The sequence below is a fragment of the Cydia pomonella genome, chromosome 27 (assembly GCF_033807575.1).
Source record: "Cydia pomonella isolate Wapato2018A chromosome 27, ilCydPomo1, whole genome shotgun sequence".
Taxonomy (NCBI): Eukaryota; Metazoa; Arthropoda; class Insecta; order Lepidoptera; family Tortricidae; genus Cydia; species Cydia pomonella.
The window spans coordinates 5,895,459-5,922,299 of NC_084729.1; the positions used below are offsets into that span (position 1 = coordinate 5,895,459).

Here is a 26,841-nt window from a genome sequence, read left to right on the forward strand (position 1 = left end):
CTTATTTTTTATCTTATCAAGCAGAAATGTCTACATATACACTACAAAGCTTATAAATAAAAGTGGAAAATTTCTACCCCTGCAAAATCTAAATTTGTCTCGCCCGTGAGTTTTCCCATTATTTCTAACCATTTTTTTATGCAACCGGCAGCAGTAGAAAAGCGGGCGAGATTTGTAAAATTATCTTAAAAATAGTATGCGGATTATTATGAACGTCTCGCCCGATTACTCACTTCTGCTGGTGACTGTTCTTAGACAGTAATTTTATATAGTTTTAAGTTATTTGGTGTTTAATGCATGCAGCTTCTTAAATCTAAGATCTGATATTTATTAAGAGATTCAGCGCAAACGCTGCTAATAACTGTGCAATTTTATTTTCCTAGAATCTGTGTGCACAAGTTAAGAATAACTAAATTAACAGAAAACATTTATTATTTTAACTTATGAACGCAGAAGTTAAATCGCCATTTCAAATTTTTATAACCATAGACAACGACGTACAACGTTCTGCGTTACGTGCGTTTTTACCGAGTATTTTTACGTAGTATTTTTGAATGAGTATTTCGCGTACTAGGCCCGTTTCGAGATGTGTCGCCGAAAGCAAGCCGCTACAGTTATTCTGCATCTACTGTTGGCGTGGTTGACTGGGGACTCTTCGGAAGCCCTAAGCACCTTTGGAGTGACGAACACTCAGCAACCGTCCAAACCACCGACGCCTGTAGCTCCACCTGGTAATTTTTTTTCATATAATGGGACTTCCTCACCTTTGAATGTTTAGAAGCACTCACACAGAGACACATTGGCAAACACTATCACAAAATTACAAAATTTCCTTCGATTGTATTTTCAATTGGTTAAAAAACACGGCTGACACTAATAACAGCAGCATGATACACGATTAATACGTAGACGAGAATACTTAACTATTTGAGTTTTCAGGTGAATGAGAAGTTAAGTCCCATTATGTAGAAAAATTACTACCTAGTTTAGGAAATAACAGTAGACGACAGATAAAACGCTGTATCGGCTTGGCAAAAAAAACAATATCGTTGGAAAAAAGAATAATTTTCAGAAAAAAAACAAGATGTCTATGTGGAAACGGCCTTCGGTTATAATGCCACTTCTGTTGTCTGTCTGGCTGTTTGGACAATGCCACGCTTTCAGCTCGACTTTTGGGGTCGCACAAACCGAATCGCCTTATGTACTCACGACTACAGCAGCGCCTGGTAAGAGCTTCTTTTATAATGGGACGAGACCCGACTGTGTGACAAACGCTTCTTATCGGACTACTAGTGAAGGCGATATACACTTTTTTTTCTTTTATCACGATTCAATGTCAATCGCCAGCACTTGGTCCGAGAAGTCCAAAGTCTAAGATTGAGGCAAATTTTATTACTGTCTTGAAAACAATATCAATTATCATACATTTTTATTTCTTTATTTAAGACACATCATGGAAGCGTTTTTGTATATACAATTATTTACATACGCAGTCGGGTAGCAAACTATTAGAAATTTTCACACTTCAAAAATGGATGTTGTGATCTTAATTTAAATTGGCATGTATATTGGCTTTTTGGGTATTGTTTTACTTCAGAAGTAAATTGTAATCTCTATTAGTTTACTTCTGAAATGGAGTTGAAGGAAATTTAAAATTCTTAATTAGATGTCATATACCTATTGAAGAAAAAGTCACTAAGCCCTCCAGTCGCTGAAAACGGAACACGAATCAAAATATTTAATTAATAATTTGATTTGTTCACTAGTTTTATATTAAATATATATTATTTATTCAATATTTTTTTGTTTTTTAGTAGTCCCACTATACAAGTAACTACTTACCAAAGTCATTCTTACTTCAATGGCGCAATCACTAATGTTTTTTTCTCTACAGAATATTATGAGTGGAAAGACAATTCGGTTTTCCCATTCATTCTGAACAGCCTTAAAATTGGATTATACCCACACACAAACTAAAAAACCGAACAAAACTGACAAAACACCGCTTTTTCTCTTTTAATTGATGCTTCAAAACTTGTGATTCCAAATTTGACAGTAGCATTAAAAAAAAAAACAAAAAAAACAAGATGTGGTGCAAACCGGCGGCTATGCTGCCAGTGATTTTAGCTGGATGTCTGATGTGTACAAGCGAAGCGTTTGGTGGCATTTCGTCATTTGGGAAGGCCAACACCGACCCGCCTCCTAAGCCCGTTACACCGGCCGCAGCACCGGGTAAGACATTTACTCTAGGACAAGCTTTACGCTACATTGACACAATCAAGGCAGCGTCTCATGCTACATCATTACACCATAGACAAGCGAGATGGAATAAGAAGCGAAATTTGCAACTTCTTCCTTCCACCTTAAATGAATAAAAATATATTCACTAATCACAACCATCCATGGCATTCTTGGCAAACGGGTAATAAAAAGTAACCAAACAGTATGAAATTTAATAGTTGTTAGCTAAATTTTATCTATTAGTAGCGAAGCGTCTTTAAAACCTGCTTATTTTGGCATTCAAGCTACTTTTTCTATATCTCTACATCATATTTACAACGTGACGCTACTGATAATACACAAATATAATTAATAAGTACGAATATCCCACAATGCCGCTCGAAACGTTCATATTAAAATGTAGCATGAGGGGTTCTTGTACAACACCAAGAACAGTCATCGGCGTAGAACACATCACAACCACACGCACACATCGACACGACATTCACATTTCTTGGCTGTTCGTTATAAACCAAGCACACTCGATGTCAAATGCATGATGTGCTTAATATCAAGATGGCAGAATGTGTAAGTAACCGTCTAGTGTAAAATACTAGACAAGTATTTTAGCGAGTATTTTTTTAAGGAAGTAGTTTTGACAACGGCAGCTGTTCGAAAAGACGTTGGTGTTTTGTTTCGAAATCAACAAATTATGGTAAATTAATTACTTAAAATTACAAATTGAATGCACGTATTCAACACGGTATTCAACAAGACTTCAATAGTGTAGGTATTTCATAATCATTTTTTTTTTAAAGATTCAAAAAATCTAATCTAGCAATGATACAGATAGTGGCGGCCAAAATGGCTAAAATCTTTATTTCTTGATTAAATATAAACATTTATGTAGACAGTAGGTTACAAAATATAATTCATTGTGACAGGGCTGCCGCGTAGGGTGCCACTATATTGGGATTATCAAAATTTAATTGTTTAGCGCTAAAGAAATGAAACTACCTATTAACATAATAAATAACTAATTATTATAGCATCTTAAATTAAAATTTTAAAACGAACTACCTCATGAACTCGGTAAAACTAACGATGCTATATGTATGTACGATTTTGGCTAAAATACAAGAAAAAAAAATCATTTTGGCATGAGCAGTAGATGATAACTAGGTTAAGAGCGAAATCATCTAAAAATAACAATATTTTAAGTTTAATAACATTCACTCTACAACACTAACAACTTACTCATTAATCAAAAATCTAAATTAATTTTGATGGCATAATAAAACGTAAATTTTCGTTCTCTTAATCCTAACGGGTACTTTATATAATCTCTTTAACGCGGATCATTAGTATCATTACACAAAACCGTTATATCAAGCGTATTCAAATTTGGAAAGGCGATTTGATTCTACAAATGTATATTTCCAATTCGTATCTGACTCATTTAAATTCACTTAGAAAAAAAACTTTGACATTTCGATAAAAATCAAAAGTTCCAAAGACAATATAGTTATAAAGCTAGAGATACACGATGCGTGTGTTTTGGAGATTCGAGATGTGGTGCCGCAAGCAAGCGGCGGCGGCCATCTTGCCTCTTCTGCTCGTCGGGTGGCTCACCGGCGAGTCCTCAGAGGCCCTCACAACCTTCGGGAAGAGTAACACACAAGCTCCAAAAGAAGTAGTACCCACAGCGCCACCTGGTAAGTTCGCACTGCTTGTTTTTGTTACGCTTGAATTGAATGTTTCTCAAAAGTGTGGCAAAACAATTTGTTACTAATTTGCAAATATAAGCGCGCAAAATTTCGAGCTTACTGAGTAGGCTCGAAATTTGAATTACGCGCCTTTCCCGAGTGAAATTGGTTTGCCAGACTATATTTTAAATTTAGTTTTCCATCATTAATTATGTTTTGAATATTACACTTAATTAGAATATATTATGATTAAATCGAGTTTATATGATATGAAGCAATGACCTTATTAATTTTATGCAAGTCATACTCCACCAGTAGTGAGGCTTTTTAAGTCTACCTTTTAGTCGACCACTTTCTGCTGAGAGGGAAAGGGAAAATTAAATAGTATATCTTTATCTTTCCGTCTCCGTATAGTGTCCGATGAAAAGGTGGATGTAATACAAGTGTGTTACCTTGACCATTTTATTTGGGTATGCTCAAGTAAGTTGTTTTTCAATTACAATTATTATTGAGATTTGTTATTGATACTTGTCGAAACATTCGTGTTGCATCTCTTTCGTTTTTATGACAATCGAAAGTAACGCAAACACGCTGCTCAAACCAAAACCCCGATATGATTTGCCGTTGAGGCACAAATTTGTCTATGTCAGTGATTGGTGACAACGACAGTGCGATATTTAGTTACGACAATAACAAACTAATTAGACCATGCTAACGCTACATTACGTCCTAAATTTCTATAAAGGCATGACTTTTATAGTGGCATTTCCATACTTTGTCGCTGCAAAGTCTGCAAAGTCTGCAAAGTCTACTTATAAAGATACTTGTGATACTTGAGTTGGTACCTACAGAAACTTGTCCTGTCACTATAATAATAATAATAATAATAATAAAAATGTTTATTTATCAGCTCACAAAGGATTTGTAACAATTTCACAGTATGATAACAACATTTAAATTCGAGATGAGGTTGTGATCCTTTGTGAGAGACTGGAGTCTGAACTAGGTATAAACCTGTATTACAGTTCACCAGGCTCTCACCCCCGAGAAAACATTAAGTATACCTATATTAATATATAGGTTTTGGTACTAAATCTACAAGTGTACAACAGAACTGATAATAAAATAAAACTAAAAATATCGGAATAATACAAAATATGTATAAACAAAGAGTTAACACTATTTACGTATCACAATGTCTATTAGTGTTACACAGGAGTTGAAAGTGTGATTAATTTGTAAATATGCTCGTGTGTGTGTGTGTGTGTGTGTGTGTGTGTGTGTGTGTGTGTGTGTGTGTGTGTGTGTGTGTGTGTGTGTGTGTGAGTTGCTCGAATTATATTTTAATAATGAGAGGCTAGGCAATCCTCAATCTCGTTATAAGTTAGCGTTTGTAGCCAATCAGTGACTTTCTGCTTACATTCTCTTAGTGTGAGAGCATATATATCGGTAAGGTCGTTAACCTTATTGTACAATTTAGAACTAAGGTAATCAACATGACGTCCTGAAACTGCCAAGCGAAATTTCTGTATACCACAGACACGAACTCGACGTTTATTTTTCGTGAGATTTTTATCAAAGGTTATGGTCTTATGTTTTTTTAAAATGACTTGGCGGAAAAATAGACTTCGTACCGACAGCACTTTACTCTCTCTATAAAGATCAATGGTAGGATACCTGAAGGGTTTCTTGAAAATTACCTTTAAGACTGCACGTTGCGCTCTTTCTAAGCGCAAGAGTAAGGTTTTCGCAGCACCACCCCATACACTAATGCAATAGGTTAGCAGTGATTGTGCCAAGGCAAAGTACACCATTTTTAATGTCATTTGGTCGACTACTGAGCGAAGGTTTTTAAAAATATAGATTAATTTCCTAATTTTCTTACTAAGTGTATCAATATGTATTTCCCACCGGAGGTTGCTATCAACTATTACACCCAGGTATTTAATGCTGTAAGTACGCAATAGTGAGGAACAAGTACACTCAGCTAATTGCCTTGGACATCTGCGAGCAATAATTTCCGAGAACTCCGCGCTCGGTTGCGAAACAGAGGTTGGCGAAAAGGTTATAAACTTAGATTTATCTACATTTAGTGTAAGAAGATTAGATGACAGCCACTGCGACACATGATGTAGTGCATTCTCCGATGCCTCTTTAGCGCTAGACCAATCCTCCCCATGCACAATCAGAGCCGTGTCGTCGGCATACGTAATAATCTCGCAATTTTTTAGTTGGAGAGAGCACAGGTCGTTAATATATATCAGAAAAAGTGTTGGCCCCAAAACACTGCCCTGAGGTACCCCATAGTTTAGTTGAACTTCGTTACTTGTTGTTCTATTAATAATTACACTCTGAGATCGGTCAGTCAAATAACTTTTAAAGATATCTAAAGAGATTCCTCTAATACCAATGGTTTCCATTTTTTTTAGGAGAGTCGGTATAGACACTGTGTCAAACGCCTTAGAGAGGTCTAAAAATATACCAATCGTTTTATGTTTATCTTCCAGGTTCTTAATAATTAGAGACGTAAGTTTGACAACAGCATCTTCTGTAGATCGCCCCCTTCGAAAACCGTATTGATTGTCTGCCAAAATATTATGTTTATTAAGATAGTCAACTAGGCGTTTGTTGAGAATCTTTTCGAAAACCTTTGAGATACAGGTGAGGACCGAGATGGGACGATAGTTACTAACATTATTTTTGATGCCGCTTTTATGTATTGGGTGTATAAGAGCCCTTTTAAAAACTTTCGGAAAGTTACCCGTCGAAATGCTCAAGTTGAATATAAAGGTAAGAATTGGTATAAGTTTCGTGCGATTAGACTTTAGAATACTTGTAGAGATGCCATCATAGCCAACTGAACAATCATTTTTTAAACTGAGAATAGTTTCCTCGACTTCTGAATCATCGACATATAGAATCACCATGGAGTTCGGGTCAGGGGGACGAGTCAATGTAGGGATATAACTTGCAGGCTGCTGATTATGTGTGTCACGAATTATATTTTGTGCTAGAGCACTGCCGACATTCGCAAAATAATTATTTACAGAATCAACAGAAGATGTAGGATCCGAGGACAAGGTCAATAGCTCATTTGGTGTAGCTGTAGCTTGTTGAATGTTAGCTATTTGCTTAATTACTTTCCAAGTTTCCTTAGGCCTACCCTTGGCCTTCTCCATTTGTTGCTTATCGTAAGTGGTTTTGACATTTTTTAGGAGGTTGTTACAAAAGTTTCTATACCTAGTGTAGGTCGTTTTTAAGATAGCATTATCCGGATATTTTTTGGACTTTAAATGAAGTCTGTCACGTTGTTTGATGCAGCGGAGAAGACCAGGGGTAATCCAAGGTTTAAAAATACGACTTCTTCTTGGTTTGAGTACATTAGTTGAATTTGATGTTATAATTGAAGAAAGTATGTTAATTAAAGTTTCAGCGGCTGCATCCGAATCTTTAAGTGATAGTATGTTTGAAAAATCCGTATTTGATATATCCTTAGATATTGTGCATTTGTCTACCCTAACTGATGAGTGATAGGTGCAAGGTTGAGATTTGAATTCCAGACAGAAAACCACCGGGGCGTGGTCAGTAATAAAAGATTTTAAGACAAAAACCGTGGCCTTATTATTAGTCTTTAACATTACGTGGTCTAAACAGTTTTCATTTCGAGTGGGATATGTATGCGCCGGAAGTAAAGCATGTGATGCTGTCAGGAGAAGATAGTCATCTGAACGTGGATCAACAGAGTTTGGAGATATATTGATATTTATGTCACCAATGACAGCGAGAGACCGAAAAGAGATACACTAGTCAATTTCTTTGTAAAAAAAAGCGCCCGTTGCTGCATCACTATCAAAATACAAATAGTAACATGGTCATAGTCCTAATAATCAAAATAACATTTAAAATAATGTTCTTACCGTATTTCATTTATGTTTAAATAAATTGTGAAATGCAAGCAAATGGACCCAGGGTAAGTTGATTTAAATATTTTGAGATGATTTATACTTATAGACTGTATCTGTCAAATCTATTGTATGTTTGAAAAATTCAATCAATCTATAGTCGTGCCCGGGTACAACCCCTGAAAAAACGAATAATGAAAGCAAAATAGTATATAACATACTATTGTGTGTGAGTGGACTACAATAGGGTAGTGTAATAACCAGTCAAATTAGCTACTCTTTATGGAACTTCAATAGTACATAGTAAACCTAGTATGGGACTGGCACCAGTAATGGCAATGGCTGAGATACACGTCATACTCGTGAACGGGTGCTGTTTGTGCAGACCGGTCTGTTTAAGCTTACACGGGCTACATGATACGTTATAAGTATGTAACTTTACTTTTGAGTGGCATTAACGTGAGACACTTCATTCGGTTCTTGTCTGATTTAATTTTTTGTCTTTTAATTATTTATATAAGAATTCAAGCTTCTACATCTCTTAGGATAATTTAATATCTTTTTATTATATTTTATCTCTGACACTTACAGACTTATACATCTCTAAAGAATTTTATTATTTGTTGGTTTTTTTTTGCGTAATTTGATATTTAGAAACAGTATACATCTCTAATAAAGTATTTATTATTTCATCGATTCCATATTTGTAATTGTTTTTTGTAATTTTTATTGTTTGTAAAAATGGACATGTAATAGTGCCCCTGTGGCCTATTTGTTGAAAAAAAAAATGTGATGGTATGGACAAATCCTGTAAAACAAATATTTACCATCAGTTTTTTAACGCTGACAACATTTTACAATAAACAAGAGCCAAAGAGCTGCTTAAGTTATTTTTTAAAAATTAATGGCGCCATACATCCCATGACTGGAGCAAACAAAAATAGGTTTCATTTGTTAATAATATTGAAACCGGTTGCAGTACCTTTCATTAAATACAATGAAAACGGACGAATAGGGCATTCAACTTTCAACGCATACCTAAAGCGGTAGAAATTTTACAGGCGTCGGTGAAATATCAAAAATACTCCAAATTTTCTTTTCAATGTCCCATGATTGGTGCCGTCAACTTTTTACTTAGTACCATAAGTAGGGCAGTAAAGCAAGAAATGTATCAGATGTTATCTGAGGCTTCCTTATTTACTGGCCGAGATGTGTATACTATTTTACTGTTAGATGGAGCCGGAAAGCGGCTACTTTTTAGCGCAGCAGACCGAAAGTTGACGTTTTCCGCAATAATTATTTGTTGCTCTGAAATTAGTATGAAACATTCTGTGAGCTCACAGTGAATCCACTTAAATGAGTTCTAGTCTATTTTGAAATAATTGAAACTAGTTTGATTTTGTTTTCAGTCTATTTCCATAAATGGTTGATTTCATGACCCATGTGAAACAATTTAATTTATGTATAACCATATTTAAACTCGCGGCATATTAGTGTAGGTAACTGATATTTTGGCACTTGAAATGATAAAAATATACATGATAATTGCGGCTATATTAATAATAGTTATATTGTACAACTACAACGGCTGTTATACATGTATACATTCTACAGAAGTAGGTACTTTGACGTGTGTTTGGCCGATAATAAAGGCCTGTGGCGACTTGATTGATTACTTACATACAATAAACGTGAGCTGCCTTTTACAGAAGGTAATATATTTCGAGGAAATAATAGTCACTTTTGACATTCTTAGAGCAGAATATAAACCATAAAAGATTATTAATTCACGGCCATTTTGTAACCGTTCACTGTTGTAAAACGCACAATAGTCTGTGACCATTAATCATTACATAAGACTTCAGATTGTATTATTTTGAAAGGTGGACCGATTTGTCGTTATTTTTGGATTTGATTACAATATATAGTATTTACTACATATGTTTATATTTGTATTAGTTATGTACGACAAATATCTTGACGCGTACATTTAACTGAACTAGTTATATAATGTTTTATTAATATTTTACTTATGTTTTAATAAATAGAATAGGTAGTTCAGATAGACGCATTCTTAATTACTTTTTTTAAGTTATCAAATATTATTTACAATAACATAATGGATATATACAGAGGATTACTATAACTAGCTTAAATCTAAAATTGAATAAATTATTTAAATACTTATTTAATATGTGTCACACACTTTCAGAGCCCGATAGAGGTATGTACCTCTGCTTTGAAGAATATTAAATTAAACGTGTATTTATAGTGACCAAATAATCTTTTGAGAAATAAATATTTTACAGCTAACAAAAAAAGGTTTGAAAGTGCTGGTGTATGTCAATCTTAAACGCTATGAGTATGAGTGCGTGTGTTATTCAACATTTGTTCAGTAACCGATGGCCACAACCACAAGGAAATCGTGACAGGAGGCGGAAGCAATGCCAACATAACATGCGAGTCAACTTTAGGTGGCACAAGGACGAATATAGTTAACACCCCTATAATGGAGGTGGCACCAGTAATGAGACATAAACCACAAATCCTGCAAAATAAATATTTACATCATTAAACACTGGCAACTTTTTACGATAAACAAGAATTGCACGACTGAAGGACTTATTATTATTATTATTATTTATTTATTTCAAATAGCAAATTGCACCTTACAGCTAATGCCAAAGCGGCACAAATTGGAATACATTAACAACATAAAGCATTAACATTATAAAGCAATAACACATGAGCAGCTAAGACACAGGAATTCATAACGGTATAGTACTCTCAGGCATCTCTCTTTCTAATATCCTCTTGCATTCCATTATCATTCGCCCCATCGCACTCACAAACAAATCGCACTGTGGCTGCGCCTCGAGCAGGGAGTTGAGCAGTGCGTGAGCGCGCGCGACCGGCGCCTGCGCGTGCGCCTGCGTGCGCGCCGCGCCCCCCGCCAGCAGCGGGTGCCGTCGCGCGCGGGTGTATTGGTTAGGTACAAACAGGCGCACACAGACTTCGACAAGTTTTATACTATCAATTTTATTTCTAAAGATTGCTAATATAAACTTGGCTAAGGAGAGCGACCTTCGCAACTGTAAGGAGTCATACCCTAGTTGACCCTGTAAGAACAAGGTGGGGTACATGTAAGGATAATAGACGTATATCCTCTTGTACAAAGCCCTTAGGTACATTTTCTGGACCTGTTCCAACATAAGAATATATTTATTCTCATGCGGACTCCAGACTACAGAATTCGTCTCTAGCAAACTCCGGACGAGTGCAGCATAGAGCACGCGAGTGGCGCAAACGCTCAGGGACCCAGAATTACGCAAAACGAATCCGAGCCTCTTATACGCCGCATCAGTCACTGCCTGAACATGATCGCGAAATGAGAGTGCAGGGTCGAAGAGCACACCTAGATCACGGACGCGACTTGTATCCATGATCATGCTATAAATTACAAAAAAAGAGTTGCTTAAGTTTGACGTTTCTTTATTATCTGTGTATTTAAATTAAATAGCGCCATGCTGTCCATGACTGGAGAAAAAAATATAGTTTTTCAATAATTTCATTATATTATTAAACCCATTGCAGTATATTTCATTAAGCACGTCGAAAACATAAAAGACGAAAATTTTACAGGTATCAGTGCAATGTCAAAAATACTCCAAATTTTCTGTTAAATGTTTCATAATTTGTGCCGTTACTTATAGGATTGTGACTGCCAAGCCAAAACAGCTTCTTTTTTTTGAACGTCACACCCACTATGAAGTATATAAATAAATAAATAAAATAAAAATAAAATAAAATTCCTTTATTTCAAGCTACAAGGCTCATAATCAATTTTAACATGTCTTAATTCTAAATCGTATAAATTTCTATCATAAAATATTGTACAAAAATATATAAACATAATCATTTAAAATTGCTCTTAATTAAAAATATCATTATCCACAATACAATATATAAAAATTAAAATTGAACCTCACATGGGTATAAATAAAACAATACAAAAAAAAAAAAATAAAACAAATGCAATAAATTTCTACTTCACTCCCTATCCTATCCCAGTCTTAATTACATGTCTGTCACAGCAGTTCATGATGTAAGGGCATTTATATGGATTCGATGGCAGATATAATATGTGAATACAGAACAACACCATTCACCACTGTAATCAGTCACACGCGAATATTTACAGCTTACAATACTAAGCAAATTCATGGCATTAAACAACGATAAGTATGAAATCGAAAATAATAAGACTAGAAAGAAAAATTGAGTACACATTTACAACTTTAATAGTTATACATATTTGGTAATCGAGAAAATCTTTTAAAAAAAAAATTTCAATCTATAGTACTTGCAGATATTTCGGTATTTTTTATTCAATAGATATATTATTCTATAAAACAACACAAGCACTCAGGGGTCATTTAAGTCAACTATTATTCAACTCAAAACATAAGCACTTAGAAATACAATAGAAACGCCAACGCACACACCAATATTTTCAACATTTTACATAACAATACTCTTTCATTTTACTAATCTAGTATACAGCTTTTTATAAAAACAATCGCACAAAGCCGAATGCGGACTTTCACCCTAAAATCAAGGTAGACTATATACTAGGTACTAGGTACCTAGTATTGATCGTACGCGGTAATTTATTCGTTTCGCGTTACGAATTACGCACTATGTCTGGCGGCAAACGTTTAAAAATAGAACTTGACTTTTTGCGACGCATAGAGTATTGGCCAGTAACTTTTATACTGAACATACTAAAACTGACTATGACCCACACATACTAAAACTGAATACTACAGTCAGAAATGAAATTGTCTATGTTAGAATAGTACATTACGATACAAGTGCGAAAAATAGGAAATTCGCAACGAGTGGCGAGATATTAGAACACGACTGAAGGGAGTGTTTTGAATCGACACGAGTTGGTAATTAATTACCTACCTATTCGCACATGCACGAACGTTTTACAGTATATATGGCCCTTTAAATTAATGTGCTAATTATCGCTCTAGTGCGGTAAAGTAGCACCATATGTACTGTAAAACATATTATTCCAGTAAAATTATGTTTTCACTCGAGCTTTGGTCTTATACATGCCGAAATGACACTCGTGCAGTTTCACTTCGGACATAGTGCCTACTATTAGTCTCTGGAGACACTTAAAGCCTATGGACTAATAAATATCAAGTCATCCTCAAAACCAATGGTTGGATGTCATAATAGAATTTCAGTTCAGTTGGTACCTCAGATATAGAAATTGGCCATCCTTTTTAGAAGAAATTAATTATTATAGATGCTATAGGATCTAGTTTCATTTCTTGTTTCAATTCAGATAATATTGCATCTGAAACGTTAACACCGTGAATTACTACATTAAGATTACTATCACAGTCTTGACTAGCCGTAGAGAATGCTCGATTAAATGCATCTGCTATGTGCATTTAGGTACCTGGGTCATGCTTTTATTTATTTTTATTCATTCTCAACAATAATTATTGTGTCGAACATTATTACTTAATAATTAATTTTTGCTTCATGGTTAAGTCGTATTTACCTACTTAATTTTAGTTTTATCCTCTGCAAGCGAGTTGATGGAATATCATATGTTGAAATCAGAAGGGCTAATATGGTCGGATCTTTATAATTTGTCACCATACCTGCCACGTTATAACAAGTATGTAAGCGTGAAAGTGACGGGCATAGTGACAAGTGATAAAAATGGAAGATGCTGCCACCGCTACGGTAAATGATCTGTCAACATAATAACTTTTTGTCAATAAATACACGAGTCAAACTTTTTACAAGAAAATAGTGCAGCAAGATTATTTCTCTATCTGACCATAATTTATTTCAGTCTCTGTTAACGATATAGATAGGCATAACACACAGGTTTATTATCCTGCAAAAGTACACAACCTATACCTGTCTTGCTGGAGTCAGTGTGAATCAAGGTCTGTTTACTCGGATCAAAAGTCTGCAGAACGTTCGTCTATAAGATAGTCTTAATTCGCTCAAAACCATCAGTATGAATTTTTTTCCAGTCAAATATCGTGTTTTTTTACTATATCTGAGAGATTGCCAGGTCAATCTATTTATTTAAAACATAAAATATTTATAATATTCTTTTTTTTTTTTTTTAACTAGTTACAATACAATTTATTTAAAAACACAACATAATACATATAAAACTTAAAATCTAAATCTAAAAATAAATAAAACTAATCTGTTTTATAATATTGATATGGTCACTATAAGATGTTGTTAGGTTAGCTAATTAACTGCTATACAGTTTGGCAAATAAGTTACAATAATTAATGTAACTTCCTCTTTATTATAGTAAATAAATAATATTAAAAGTCAAGTACAGAAAAGTATCAGCATCCTACCGACTGCGCCACGTAATAACATGTAAAATAAGCAAAAACCATCTAGTTTGGTCTAAGAATACTTTATTTATCGCTTTTATCAGTCACACCATAGACACCAAAACTTAAAAGTCAAAGACAAACTAAACATACTGTACACTTCCTATAGATAAAAGTAAGATTTTGATAGCTGGTCAATTTTTTGGTTATATTTCTTACATTTTCATTATTAATTTTTCTACTTTGATCACCCTTTACTTACAACCTCGTCGCACACTATGAATTCCATTCATAATGTGTCCATATAATTTTGCAGCTCCTTATACTGTGACTGATCAATGAAAGGCGATAAATGCTTGTATCTAAAATGCAGTTTTTGACAAAACCCTTATTTTTTTACTTTACTTGTACGAATAACCTAGATATACATGCAGAGCTCCGGAAGGAAGACATTTCAGCTAAATTAGATGGCTTCGCTCAATAAATCAAGGTTTCCGGGTCGACATTATACATGATTGCTTCTTTGTGCTGCAATCTAATGTAAATTACATTAAAATATGGGGCTTTCGTTGACAAAGAGAGCTTTTGGGTGAAACACTTTGTTAATAGAGTTAGACCAAGTCTGCAGCGATTTTAATAGCCCAGACTGTGCAAGTGTTATTTTAAATGTCAAACTTCTATGAAATGATGTATAAATAACACTTGCACAGTTTGTGCTGTCAAAATCGTTGCAGTATTATCTTGGTCTTACTTTAAGATGGTGGTTGATCAAATCAGGAGGTGCGGACACTAAATCGTCACCATAAATAAAAAAATAGTGATAAAATTTTGTACGTAAATTTTGGACGCTAATTTAATTTCTGATCGAATTGTCAATTTGATTGTTCCGTCTGGACTGGTCTTTAGTCATCATATACCGGGTGGGGCCTGTAACACGAGTAATAAATTCAAGAAGCTGAGAGCTCAAGAAGCTGAGAATTCAAGAGGCTGTATTTCTCAATGTACCAACATTTGTTTAGAGATTTTTGAAAATTATGAATTCTTTAGACTTCCTATTTTTCATATATATTAAATATTACCTTCAATGTACGCCGTCATAAGTGTAATTGACGTTGATTGTCACGCTTTAAACATAACAAAATTCGCAATACATTGCGTCTTAGAATAAACTTTTTAAAGGTCCTACAGTAAAAGTTGCTCAGTATGACCTTTGTTCATCTTGCAAAATATAGCTAAGGATGGAATCCACCGCTATACTAAAGCACACTAAACACTCTGCCCTGGAATCAAGGTATGATTTCATACCGGTGGCAATAGAGTCACGGGGCCCTGGGGCTCTGAGGCTCGCCGACTGAATGCAGAACTGGGTCGGCGTCTTCGGAAGAGAGGCTGCGACCCCCGCTCTGGATCGTACCTGGTCCAACAGATCTCAATTGCATTACAGCGAGGAAAAGCTGCAGGCTTTATGGGGACTTTTGAGCCTGGTGCGATGCAGGGTGGAGGTCCCTATTAGGTTACACGCCCTGGTTACACGGTACACGTATTTACTGTTACCTACTTTAAATCATATTTAACTTTTTTAATTAGTCATTATTCTAGTTTTTAGTCATCTTCTTCGCGCTGTTCCGGCATTTTGCTACGGCTCATGGAAGCCTCGGGTCCGCTCGGCAACTAATCCCGTGGCGTAGGCACTAGTTTTTACGAAAGCGACTGCCATCTGACCTTAAAACCCAGAGGGTAAACTAGGCCTTATTGTGATTAGCCCGGTTTCCTCACGATATTTTCCTTCGCGATTAGTTAGCTTATTTTAGTATTAGTTCAAAACTATGTTATGTATATTTGTGATTTGATGAAATAAATCTAAGGATTGAAAATATTGAAAAACACCCCGATTTCGAAACGAATCCGACATTGTTTTAAGGTTTATCCGACCAGCACGTATTGGTACGAAGGTTGTCTCGAATATAATTTTTATCTATATCTGATTTATGGCTAAAGCCATGATATGGGGACTTGGCATAGTTTATTATTTGTTCTTTGTTACGCAAACTTGAATTACCTAGTACACAGTTCGTAATACTTAATAGCCTGCGAAACATAAACATCGCGTGAGGATCAAATACTTTTTCACCACACCAACTGGTAAAGGTCCTCTTGATTCTTCAAAAATTAATGAGAAAGTTGCATTTTATCCACATGTGGGGCAAAGTAATCAGATGCAAATTTGCCTTATGTTAACTGGTAGAATTGACTTTTAAATGATATTTTTTTATTACGTTCATTTGGATTTGGTTTGGTATTTTTGTTCTAGTATTTTCCTCGCGTTGGTGTGGTGAAATTTTTTGTGTTTCACTTTGAGGCAAAATTTGTTTATCCCTCGTGACTTGAAACCTTCGCAACGCTCAAGATTCCACTTCCCGAACCTCTCGCTACGCTCGTGGTTAAATTTTTCTTTCGTTTGCTCAAGTATTAACGACGACCGGTTTGGCCTAGTGGGTAGTGACCCTGCCTACAAAGCTGATGGTCCCGGGTTCAAATCCTGGTAAGGGCATTTATTCGTGTGATGAGCATGGATATTTGTTCCTGAGTCATGGCTGTTTTCTATGTATTTAAGTATTCATAAACATTTATATATTATATATATCGTTGTCTAAGTACCCTCAACACAAGCCTTATTGAGCTTACTGTGGGACTTAGTCAATTTGTGTAATGATGTCCTATAATATTTATTATTTATTATCAACATTAGCACGAGCGGTTAAACAACAATTTTGCCCCCTAGTAAAACAAATAACTACATATGTATCTACACACATATCATAAACAAATAGTTTTTCTTAAAAAAACTACTTTAGTAACATCAATTTCAACGAAATTGGCTGTTGACAGCCCCTTAATTTGACTGGGTCATAAAAATTGTGTTAAACCATCTTCGTCAACCTATCGTTTTCCTGGCCTAGCGCCAGGGCCAGGGTTAAACCATGATTTAAAAAAAGATTTCACGAAATAAACACCCAGAAAAGTCAGCCAATTCTTTAAAACAGCAGTAATTACTGTATATCGCGTGCTTCGAATAGGACATGATAAATAACACCTCGGAACTGTTCAAAAATTGCGCTATTTAAATTTAATAGCATTTAGCAACATACATTTTATAAATGCTTTAGTATTTTCTGCATAAACCATCAAAGTTTTAAATACGCCATCGTTGCGCCTATCTGTTGTATTTTAAATATCAATCTTTTATTCCATTAATTGGTAATTTTACTACGAGCTTACGTAGAGTCAGACCAAGATAAGTTGGCAGCGATTTTGATAGCCCAGCTTCTGCAAGTGTTAAGTAAACGTCATAATTTAATAGAAGTTTGACATTTAAAATAACACTTGCACTCAAATCGCTGCCTGAATCTTGGTCTGATTCTAGGAATACTCTAGCAAACCAACTTTGTCAGTAGAAAAGGGCGCGTAATTAAAATTTTCTATGAGTGCCGCCTTTTTGTACTGACGGAAATGCCTTACCAGAGTATAAGTACTAATTAAAAAATGTGCATTAAGTATGTCGGGCCATTTTTGGTTACATAGCTTAGATTTTTTTAAATTACATTGTTAAATTTTATGTTATTAAAATTATTTAAACAAAATTAACTAATTTTAATAAGAATCACGAACCCTTTTCGATGCTAATAAAGAAAAAATGACCAAAATTTGTTTTTCGTGTTGTGTTGACTTGACATAAGTGTATTTAAAAACCACAAGTTGGCAGAAAGTACAACGCACAAAACCACAGTTAAAAAAATAGAAACTAGATGGCCGGACGGACGGACGCGGAGTGACGTATGCTAGTGTAGCACGGTACATTTACATAATTATATCTTTTGCGCATTCCCTTGGAAATATTTAAATGTTGTTGCAGAATTTCTATTTTTAATTTTATTATTATGCTGTTTTTTGTTGGTTTTGACACTTAAAATAATAGTTCCGCGTTTCATTTGAATTTTCTTTTTTTGATGACGCTTTGTAATATCATAAGTTTACGCCTCTTAGGTCAAAATTTAATTTTACAAAGATTCTAATTTAAACATTAATAACTTGTATATGTATACCGATGTCCAATAGAAAAGGCAAATAATGTAAACATATATGACAGCTGTTGGTACTTGACATCTAACCTAATTTTTTATGGAGTTTAATTTAACTGAAATATTATTAACTAACATATACTTTTACAGAATATTGATACAAATATAATATTTTAGTATAATATTATAGTAGTATTTTAGTATATAAATTGTTGATAACATCATGAATGTCGTCAAACAATTCAATTCAATTCAATTATTTTATTCGTAAAATTTACATCTTATACGTCACTATATATTTACAGATTATATGTATATAATACATTTTGCGAAATCCAGCCAATGTTGTTTTATTATTGAATAAATAATTGAATTTTAAATAAACACTTAAAAAATTAATTAGGATTACTAATTTAACTAATTATCACAATTTACGGAGCCATATTCGTGTTGCGGAGAATTTTGACAAGAGGAAGTGTCATAGATACGGTGACACCCAGATACAGCAAACGTCATTCATGAGCTGTCATAGATTAAGCATACTATAGATCCAATGTGGGGTGGTAATACAATATTCAATAATAATTAATTAAAAATAATTAAGTATTAAGAAAAAAGAAAAAACAATCAATCATAACAACAAATTAAAAGTAAAACTCAAATACAGTAAAATAAAATGTCATAGAAAAATATCATAACCATGACAGAGTTTAAATTTAAAGTCGTCAAAGGATCAGGCATGACACGTGCTTAAGATAGCTCCCCACCACCATCGATTTCCCTGTAGCAACGGATTCCACAATTTGTGAAGGTTTTTATCTTCTTTACAACCTTGAAAATCGCTCACGCTGATTGGTACAGTCGAGTTCATGAATATGTATACATTTTTTCACCTTAATCCATTGCAATCAGGTGAAAAAATGTATACATATGTATGAACTCGACTGTGCGTGGGAAGTGAAGTGATGCGTGAGATGCACGCCAATCATCAAGACCATATCAAAACCATTTCGAAACCGTAACAAGTTATAAAATTTGAATCGGGCTCCAGAACATGACAATCGCTCAGGTAATTGGTCCCGCGTGAGCGCATCATACAGATACGTGTCATTAGGTGTGTATCAAGATCAGTTTTGAATGAATCACGGTTATTTTCACTAGACTTAAATCGACCGGGATATAAACTTTGACACCCACCCACTATCTGCAGTTACCCGTGAACAAGATGCATGTAACTGCGTCGAAATATCGGGAGCTCAAAAACAATACAAAAGGTAATCATGGTTTATATCCCGGTCGATTTAAAACTCGAGTCAAGATCGTTTTTAAAATCTGAACTAGGTATTAACAATTTGTTGAATTGGATCGGTCTTTGATTATATGAAATCCTGTTTAGGTATATTCTTATATACAATGCTAATTGAAAATCATTGCACGTGCAAACAAATGTTTGATGAAGATTTCCAGATTAGACCCATAATAGAAGTTGCTCAGTTTGACCTACATATTCACCTCGTAAATTTTGGTTAAGGATTGAAAATACACCCCATAGAGAAGGCATAGATTATCTTCTTATAGACATAGATTGAGTAACACAACCTTTACAATTCATTTGTAGTTTTACATGTATGTAAAATGTATAATTGTTGGTGCAATAAAGAATATTTACTTACTTACTTATTTACTTACTTTTTATAACTGTCAAGGGTCAATTTAATCACTTTACCCAAAACCGTCAAATAATTAGTTCACACGCACGCCTAAACAAGTCTTGACCTAATTTCCAAGATGGCGGCCGATAACGTTCGGAAGCTTAGATTTAGATCGAAATTTCCATTTAAAGTAGACCCCATTTCCTTTACTACCTACTCGTAAAAGAGTCCATATTAACCTGGCCCTATAGAGAACAATTACCAGTATATGTTGAGCCACGAAGCTAATATTTTCATTCATTATCAGAGCTGTATGTAAATTTGCCAGTCGGACGCTACTACTGTTCTATCTCTATCTGTATTCGAATTTTGAATTTGAATTTCAGATGGAACTGCATTCGAAAATAGACCGAGTGTTAAGGGCGTAAAGCTTGATTTAGATTGTATATCGTTTAGTTGCGATTGTAGAAATAGATTTAGTGGTAGTTTTTATAGTAAGAGGTTGGTAGAGTGTTATGACCTTTTTATTAAAAGTTACGTAACAACTACGTTATAATTGGAGGATTTAACAACTGGAGACGCCTTTAAGAGCTTACCCCTCTGTGTCATATGTATTGTATGGACTGACGATTATCTGACATGGCTATTTGTACGTTACGTAGAAATAGCCATATATTTGACATGCCCCTCCCCCGCAAAAATCGGCAGACTGTTTTGTACAGAAAATTACAGTCAAGGCGTCTCTAGTTTTTAAATCCTCCAAGACGAATAGGAAAATAGTACATTATGCATCCCGAATTGCATATGAGCAAAAATGTTTACGGAAGTCAATAGAAAGTTTCTATTAGAAGCCCGATGCGCAGGGCACAGATAACATATATAACTCGGGTTTAAAATGTTAACACCTCCCATATTATAACTTAATGTCTTTTTCATTTTTTATATTCTGAAAGAGCGTCATTATTGTTCTAAAAAGAGTGCAAAAAATGATACGTCTTCTACTTCTCCACTAGAGTAGATGTATTACTTTCCAAGTACGATATTTTATTTTTTACGATATAGGTATAGAAATTTGGTTTTAAATGGATTTGTTATACAATTACTATTCTGATATTTAAGTCACCATTTCATAAATAATAATACTTTTACCTAAATGGTTAATTGAAAGTTAAAAAAAAAGAAATGCTATAAAAAAATATACTTAGTCATGTTTTTATAAAAACATGTATTTTACTTCGAAACTTACATGTATATGGATGGAATGAAAAGTAAAGTTTAATTCGGGTGAAAGGCATCATTTTATCCCTTGGTTAACAATCTACAATTTATCATTCATCAGCATCATTCTTGCGAATAAAAAAAATATATACTCTGGCACACCCACTTTGTCAGTAGAACAAGGCGGCAAATAAAAAAATGTAGACGGAGTTGACTTCCCATAGAAAATTTTAATTTAGCCCTTTTCCTACCGACGAAGTGGATGTGGTCGAATATATATTAGATGGCATTGTATATATTACTTCACATTGTACTTCAAATCCATTTGTATATGTGACTGTTTGTGTTCTAAATAAATTAAATATATATATATAAATGTCAGTATATGTTATAAGGATGTCAAACAATAACGTCCTTATATCATTTATTTCTAAGTAATATAGTCTACTCGATAAGGTTTTTTGTCTATAAGTTTAGAAAATTTTTGTATGCTAATAAAAGCTTCATTTTCCTGCTCATCCGATCATTCCGAATCCAATGAGTTATTTTTAAAATCACTATTCACTCATTCAATCACTATTTTTCACCATTTAGAACTTGTCGAGTAGACTAATAGACAATAGTGAATATTTACGAATTTCATCGTTGCCCATAGTAACAGACCATAGACAATCAAACGGAACCTGTAGGTCAACTGAAAAACGCGGCAAAATGTTACTTCCGGAATCGATTTAGCTTTTGGCTTAATAAGGCTTTCACACGAAGGTAGTAAAATCAGTTTGGGGGTATTTTTACAGTCGCCTTCAAATATATCGGAGCAACCATACAGCTTATAATAATCTGATCATTAAAATAGCAGGCACTAGTTATTATCTTGATTTATCTCAGCAACTACAAAACTCATTAAAGTATTGTTTGGTGAACTGGTTATTCATGGCTTCGTTTTCATTCCTGTAGTTGCCGTTACACGATTGGTTAACGTTTATACTCGTAGCAGAGAAAATCGTATCAAAGATGCCTCTTTTTAACCAAACTGTTTCATTGTACTATATACAGGCAACCGATTCAAGCCTCTAAATTTTCCATGTAGATTAGTTTAAACACACACTTAAATTCTGTGGTTGTGATTTTACGATTAATTCTTCTTTTTTTACTTTAACGGTAAAACCCGTTTTGCCGCATACGACCTTATAGAATAAGCCAGCGCAAAGCAAATTCACTACGCGCGAAGTATTGCCATGAGCGCGGGTTTCTCGAAGCAAGCAAGTGTAGTGTGTCTAATACAGAGTTCTGTAAATTATTAAAAAAACTGCCATACGCATGATGTCCCAGACAAAGAAGACCCTGTTGTGTTATACCCCCTCACTCTTTTCGGGTCGCAAATTACGTTTGAGAGCTGCTGAGGTGCAAATCAAATGCCCTCTTCCGAATAGGTATAAAATAGTACATTATGCAACGAGGAGATAAGTGAAATTTCGCAATCGAGGTCTTTAGATGCACGACAGCCGAAGGCTGAAGTGCATTAAAGACTGGGTTTGCAATATTTTTACACACAATGTATTTCATCACGCTAAATAATTTATTAAATACGGTGACATTTCAAACATTCGTCCGCCATATTGTCATTTTTTGACAGGTTAGGACTCGAAGGCTCTATCCGACATTCAGCCACGATTGAAAATTGTGTAAAAATATTTTAAACGGCCATTAAATTAATCTAATTCAATATTTTTTAACATAAACAATAAAAGTAAATTATAAACGTCAACATTATCAAAGCAAAACTCATTTATAACTACTTGGTTCGTATGAATTAGTGACATAGTAAAAAAAAAGTTATAACTTCCTCGGGAGTCGGGAGGAGAGTTTTTTTCACAATCCATAATTCCCGCGGGGCAATACACGCCCTTATCCTTAAGTATACCTGCAGATTTTTTTCAAGCAAGTGTGATGAAAAGAGTATAAAACTGTAGAGTAAACAAAATTAAAGTTCACGTTTAACCTTTGCTCCAGTTTTTGCTATCATTCGGGCACGTATTAGCATACAATTTCACGCCAACTTGATTTGTGCGACTAAGGTTACACTGTAAAGAAAAATACGTCTCCTTTAACAATTGCCATATTTTACTACTAGCTACCCTTTTTATACCATGGTAAGCGGTTACAGTCGACTATGAAGGCCAGCAACTGTAAATGTATCAGACATGAGCGTTGTCAACCCTTTAAGAGGCTGTCAACACCCAATGTCCTTGAAATTGATGTTACTTAAACAGTTTTTTAAGAAAGACTATTTGTTTTAGTCAAGTAAGAAAAATATATGTTCATATTAATTATATTTCAAAGACCGTGGTTGTACTCGATACATGATTGAACGAAATCGGCTCGAGAGAAAATAATTGCAAAGATTGGTCTTAAAATCACAATTAAACGGTTTTATGTCTTTATTGTTTTGACTTATGGGTCTGCAATTAAAATCACAATTTCAAAACATTTATATCTAAACCGTGGTTGAGTCAAATATTACACTAATAATCCACTTTTTTTTATTTAAATATTTTTCTTATTATTCCCTTGCCCAGGCCCAGTAACATGCGACAGTGCTATCTCATTTACTCCGATACAAATAGACAGTGTGCGCGCTTTAGGTATTGACAGCCTCTTAAGTGGATGGCCACTTCTCCAATTTCTCCATACAAACATAGTGCCCATTTTCCTCTCTGGATATTAATTCATTCATCATATACCGAATACATTATCTGCGTGTATTTAGAATGCAAAAGAAAGCAATACGTGTCATTGCTAAAGCACCGACCGACGCCTCATGCAGGAACCTCTTCGGCTATCTAGGAGTCTTGACATTGCCGGGCGAACTCGTGTACCAGGCCACGTAGCCAACGTTACAATCGTTAACGCTCCGTAGCGTAGCGTAGTCATCTCTCTCTATCACTCTTCCATATTAGTGCGACTGTGACAGTTGCGTTTCGTTCGCCACTTATATTGTATGTCTATGTTCGCCACGGAGCGTGAACGATATGCACGTTGGCTACGCGGGCAGGTGGAGCTATTCACTCACTTGAATTAACATTTGTTCAAAAACGCGGCACGAACGATAGTCATGCGCTTCGTAGCAACATATATAATTACCGACTTGTCACTCTTAAAAACAAGCTTTCAAAGTCAGAGCGTTCTCTGTACATTATGGGTCCGTCCGTTTATAACAGGGTAGTCTGGGCAGCGGTCAGAGATGCAGCAATTGCAGCATTCAGCGATATATTTAAATGTAAAATGCTGGCTACTAACTTTATCATTGTACAGTGTCGAGGAGCTTTTTAAACTTCCGTACACATAAATTCAATGTACTTACATGCTATGTTAACTTATGTTTAATGTAATGATCGCATTGTAATGAATAATGAACATAATAATAATCTGTATGAATAATTTGGTTTACTATTACTACCTATTAAACCTCTTGACTTGCGAGTTGTAACTTTGGCGTTATAAAAAAATATTTGTATTTGTACAGTGTACTGGATACTTAGGGCCGGATTTAGGGGAGGGCAACCGGGGCTACTGCCCCGGGCCCCCACAATAGAGAATTCGGTAAATTGACCATTTTATTTGGAAAAAAATTGGGGCCAGGGGGCCTCCTTTATTGCCCGAGGCCTCCAGACCTCTAAATCCGGCATTGTGGATACCTACTCGTACATTTTCACTCCATTATAGTTCGTGTCATCCACGATGACGCGGAGATTTGTCAAATCTAACCTTTAACAACATGACATTACATGTCAAGGCACGCGTGTTCGTGAACGACACGATCTATACATATAACATAACAATCGTTTTGAAGTTTCATAAGTAGCAGACTTGACAATTACTTAAATAACCAGCATACATCAGTTTTCTTACCAAAACATGCACTGTCTCACTCACTCACACCAGACCGGCATCAGTGTGATAGAAAAAAAGCAATTCTGCGTGATCGACAACCCTAGCAATAGCGCCCGACATTATAAAAGTTGAAACTATTATAGCTTCTGTTTCACAAAACATTCGTTCTGAATAACGACGTATGCTAAAGGTTATTTAACTTTTCCAATCCAAGCCAAAATACATCAAAAGAAGTTTTTGGTAAAAGCTTTTAGCGCTGACTTTTCTTTCCACATGCAGCTAATACCTACTCATCCAGGCAATTAAACCCGAAACACAATTAGGTTGCATTGTTTTATCACAGAGTTCCTATAGCTATGGCTCCTCCTGTCTCCATCATCAGATCAGCTCGATGGTACCATAATATTGCATTATCAGTATCACCCTACTTACAATATGTATAAAATTTTTTTGCTTCATCGGAAACCGGGAAGTGGGTCAAATTTAACTTTCAAATTTTGACCCCTACAAACATACATACGATACGAGTAGTAACATTTTAAGAATACGATGAAAAAAAAACGATGTTCGTCTGTTCGATCTGTTAGGATCCTGATTTAACCGTTTACAACACAATTCAGTACAAACCCTCTTTATTGCACAACCTCAGAACAAAATGTACATGGAAACACATATAATACATCAAGAAGATAAACAAATAATACAACAGGCGGTCTAACCGATAGAAACCCACCACCATAATAAATAGAAAATATCCGTGACTCAGGAAAAAATACCTGTGGTCAATGTTCACCACACAAATACATACCTTTACCGAGATTCGAACCCAGGACCATTGGCTTCATAGGCAGGGTAACTACCCACTAGGCCAGACCGGTCGTCAAAATACATCTTATCTATGTAAATATGTTTATAATATTTAATTTTCCAGCCAAGCCGTGTTCGAGGCACAACGAGTGCATCGCGGTCGCCACCAGCTCCTGCGTGAGGACTCACTTCGACTCACAGACGAGATGTCTATGCGGGGACAACAGTGCGCCGATCAACGGGCAGTGTGAGGCGTTGACTAAATGTGAGTAGTGTTACTTACTTACTGTTACTTGAGTTACATTGACTCACAAATGTCTGTGCGGTCAACGGAAAGCGGGATATGCTCACCGTGAGACTCATATAGTACTATTACAGCAACTAGCGTGAGGACTCACTTCAACTCACAAATGATGTCTGTATGGCAAAGTACGATCACCGGGTAACGTAGGATGTTGATCAAGTGTTGAGCACTGTTGCAGTCATAGGACTCACAGACGAAATTTCTGTCCAGAGACAGTGCACCAATCAACGGCCAGTATGAGGCGCCTACTAAGTGTGAACTTTGACTCACAGACATGTTGTCCCGTGGTACAATAGTGTGCCTGTCCATGTCACGTGTGAGAGCGATGCACGGATTGTAGATGTCTGGGGTTCAAATCCTGCCGGAAGCGTACATTTTTCCATTTTTCATTTAAATATAAAATCACGCAGGAACGCCGACATCGACATCGATTAGGTATGATATCAATTTTCTTTCGCACATTTAAACGTCAAACCGAATAACTCCCGGGCTATGTGACCCTGTACCCAATCAGGTGTTTGGCATAGTAGTAAGTGCCATAGGATAGTTCTTCTTTCAAGGATCAATCCGAAAAAAAAAGTTAAATAGTTACAGTAGGGTTAGCATATAGACACAAGCATTTGTGGCAGTAAGTACTAATAGCATATAGAAATACAAGTAAAGG

General features: G+C 35.2%; 1 protein-coding gene across 8 annotated transcripts in view; it reads left to right on the plus strand.

Annotated features, from left to right (window-relative positions):
• LOC133532509 (uncharacterized) overlaps positions 1-26,841 on the plus strand; it is a 43,032-nt gene that overhangs the window by 6,638 nt on the left and 9,553 nt on the right. For 3 of the 8 annotated variants that reach the window (XM_061871229.1, XM_061871228.1, XM_061871230.1), the window contains exons 2-3: positions 1,895-2,232; positions 25,998-26,138. In XM_061871229.1, the coding sequence (XP_061727213.1) occupies positions 2,088-2,232; positions 25,998-26,138 (286 nt within the window). In that variant the 5' untranslated portion in view covers positions 1,895-2,087. Of the gene's footprint in view, positions 1-1,072; positions 1,227-1,894; positions 2,233-3,718; positions 3,936-25,997; positions 26,139-26,841 lie in introns of those variants that run through there. The other 5 variants (XM_061871225.1, XM_061871227.1, XM_061871231.1 and 2 more) reach the window with 4 other exon arrangements.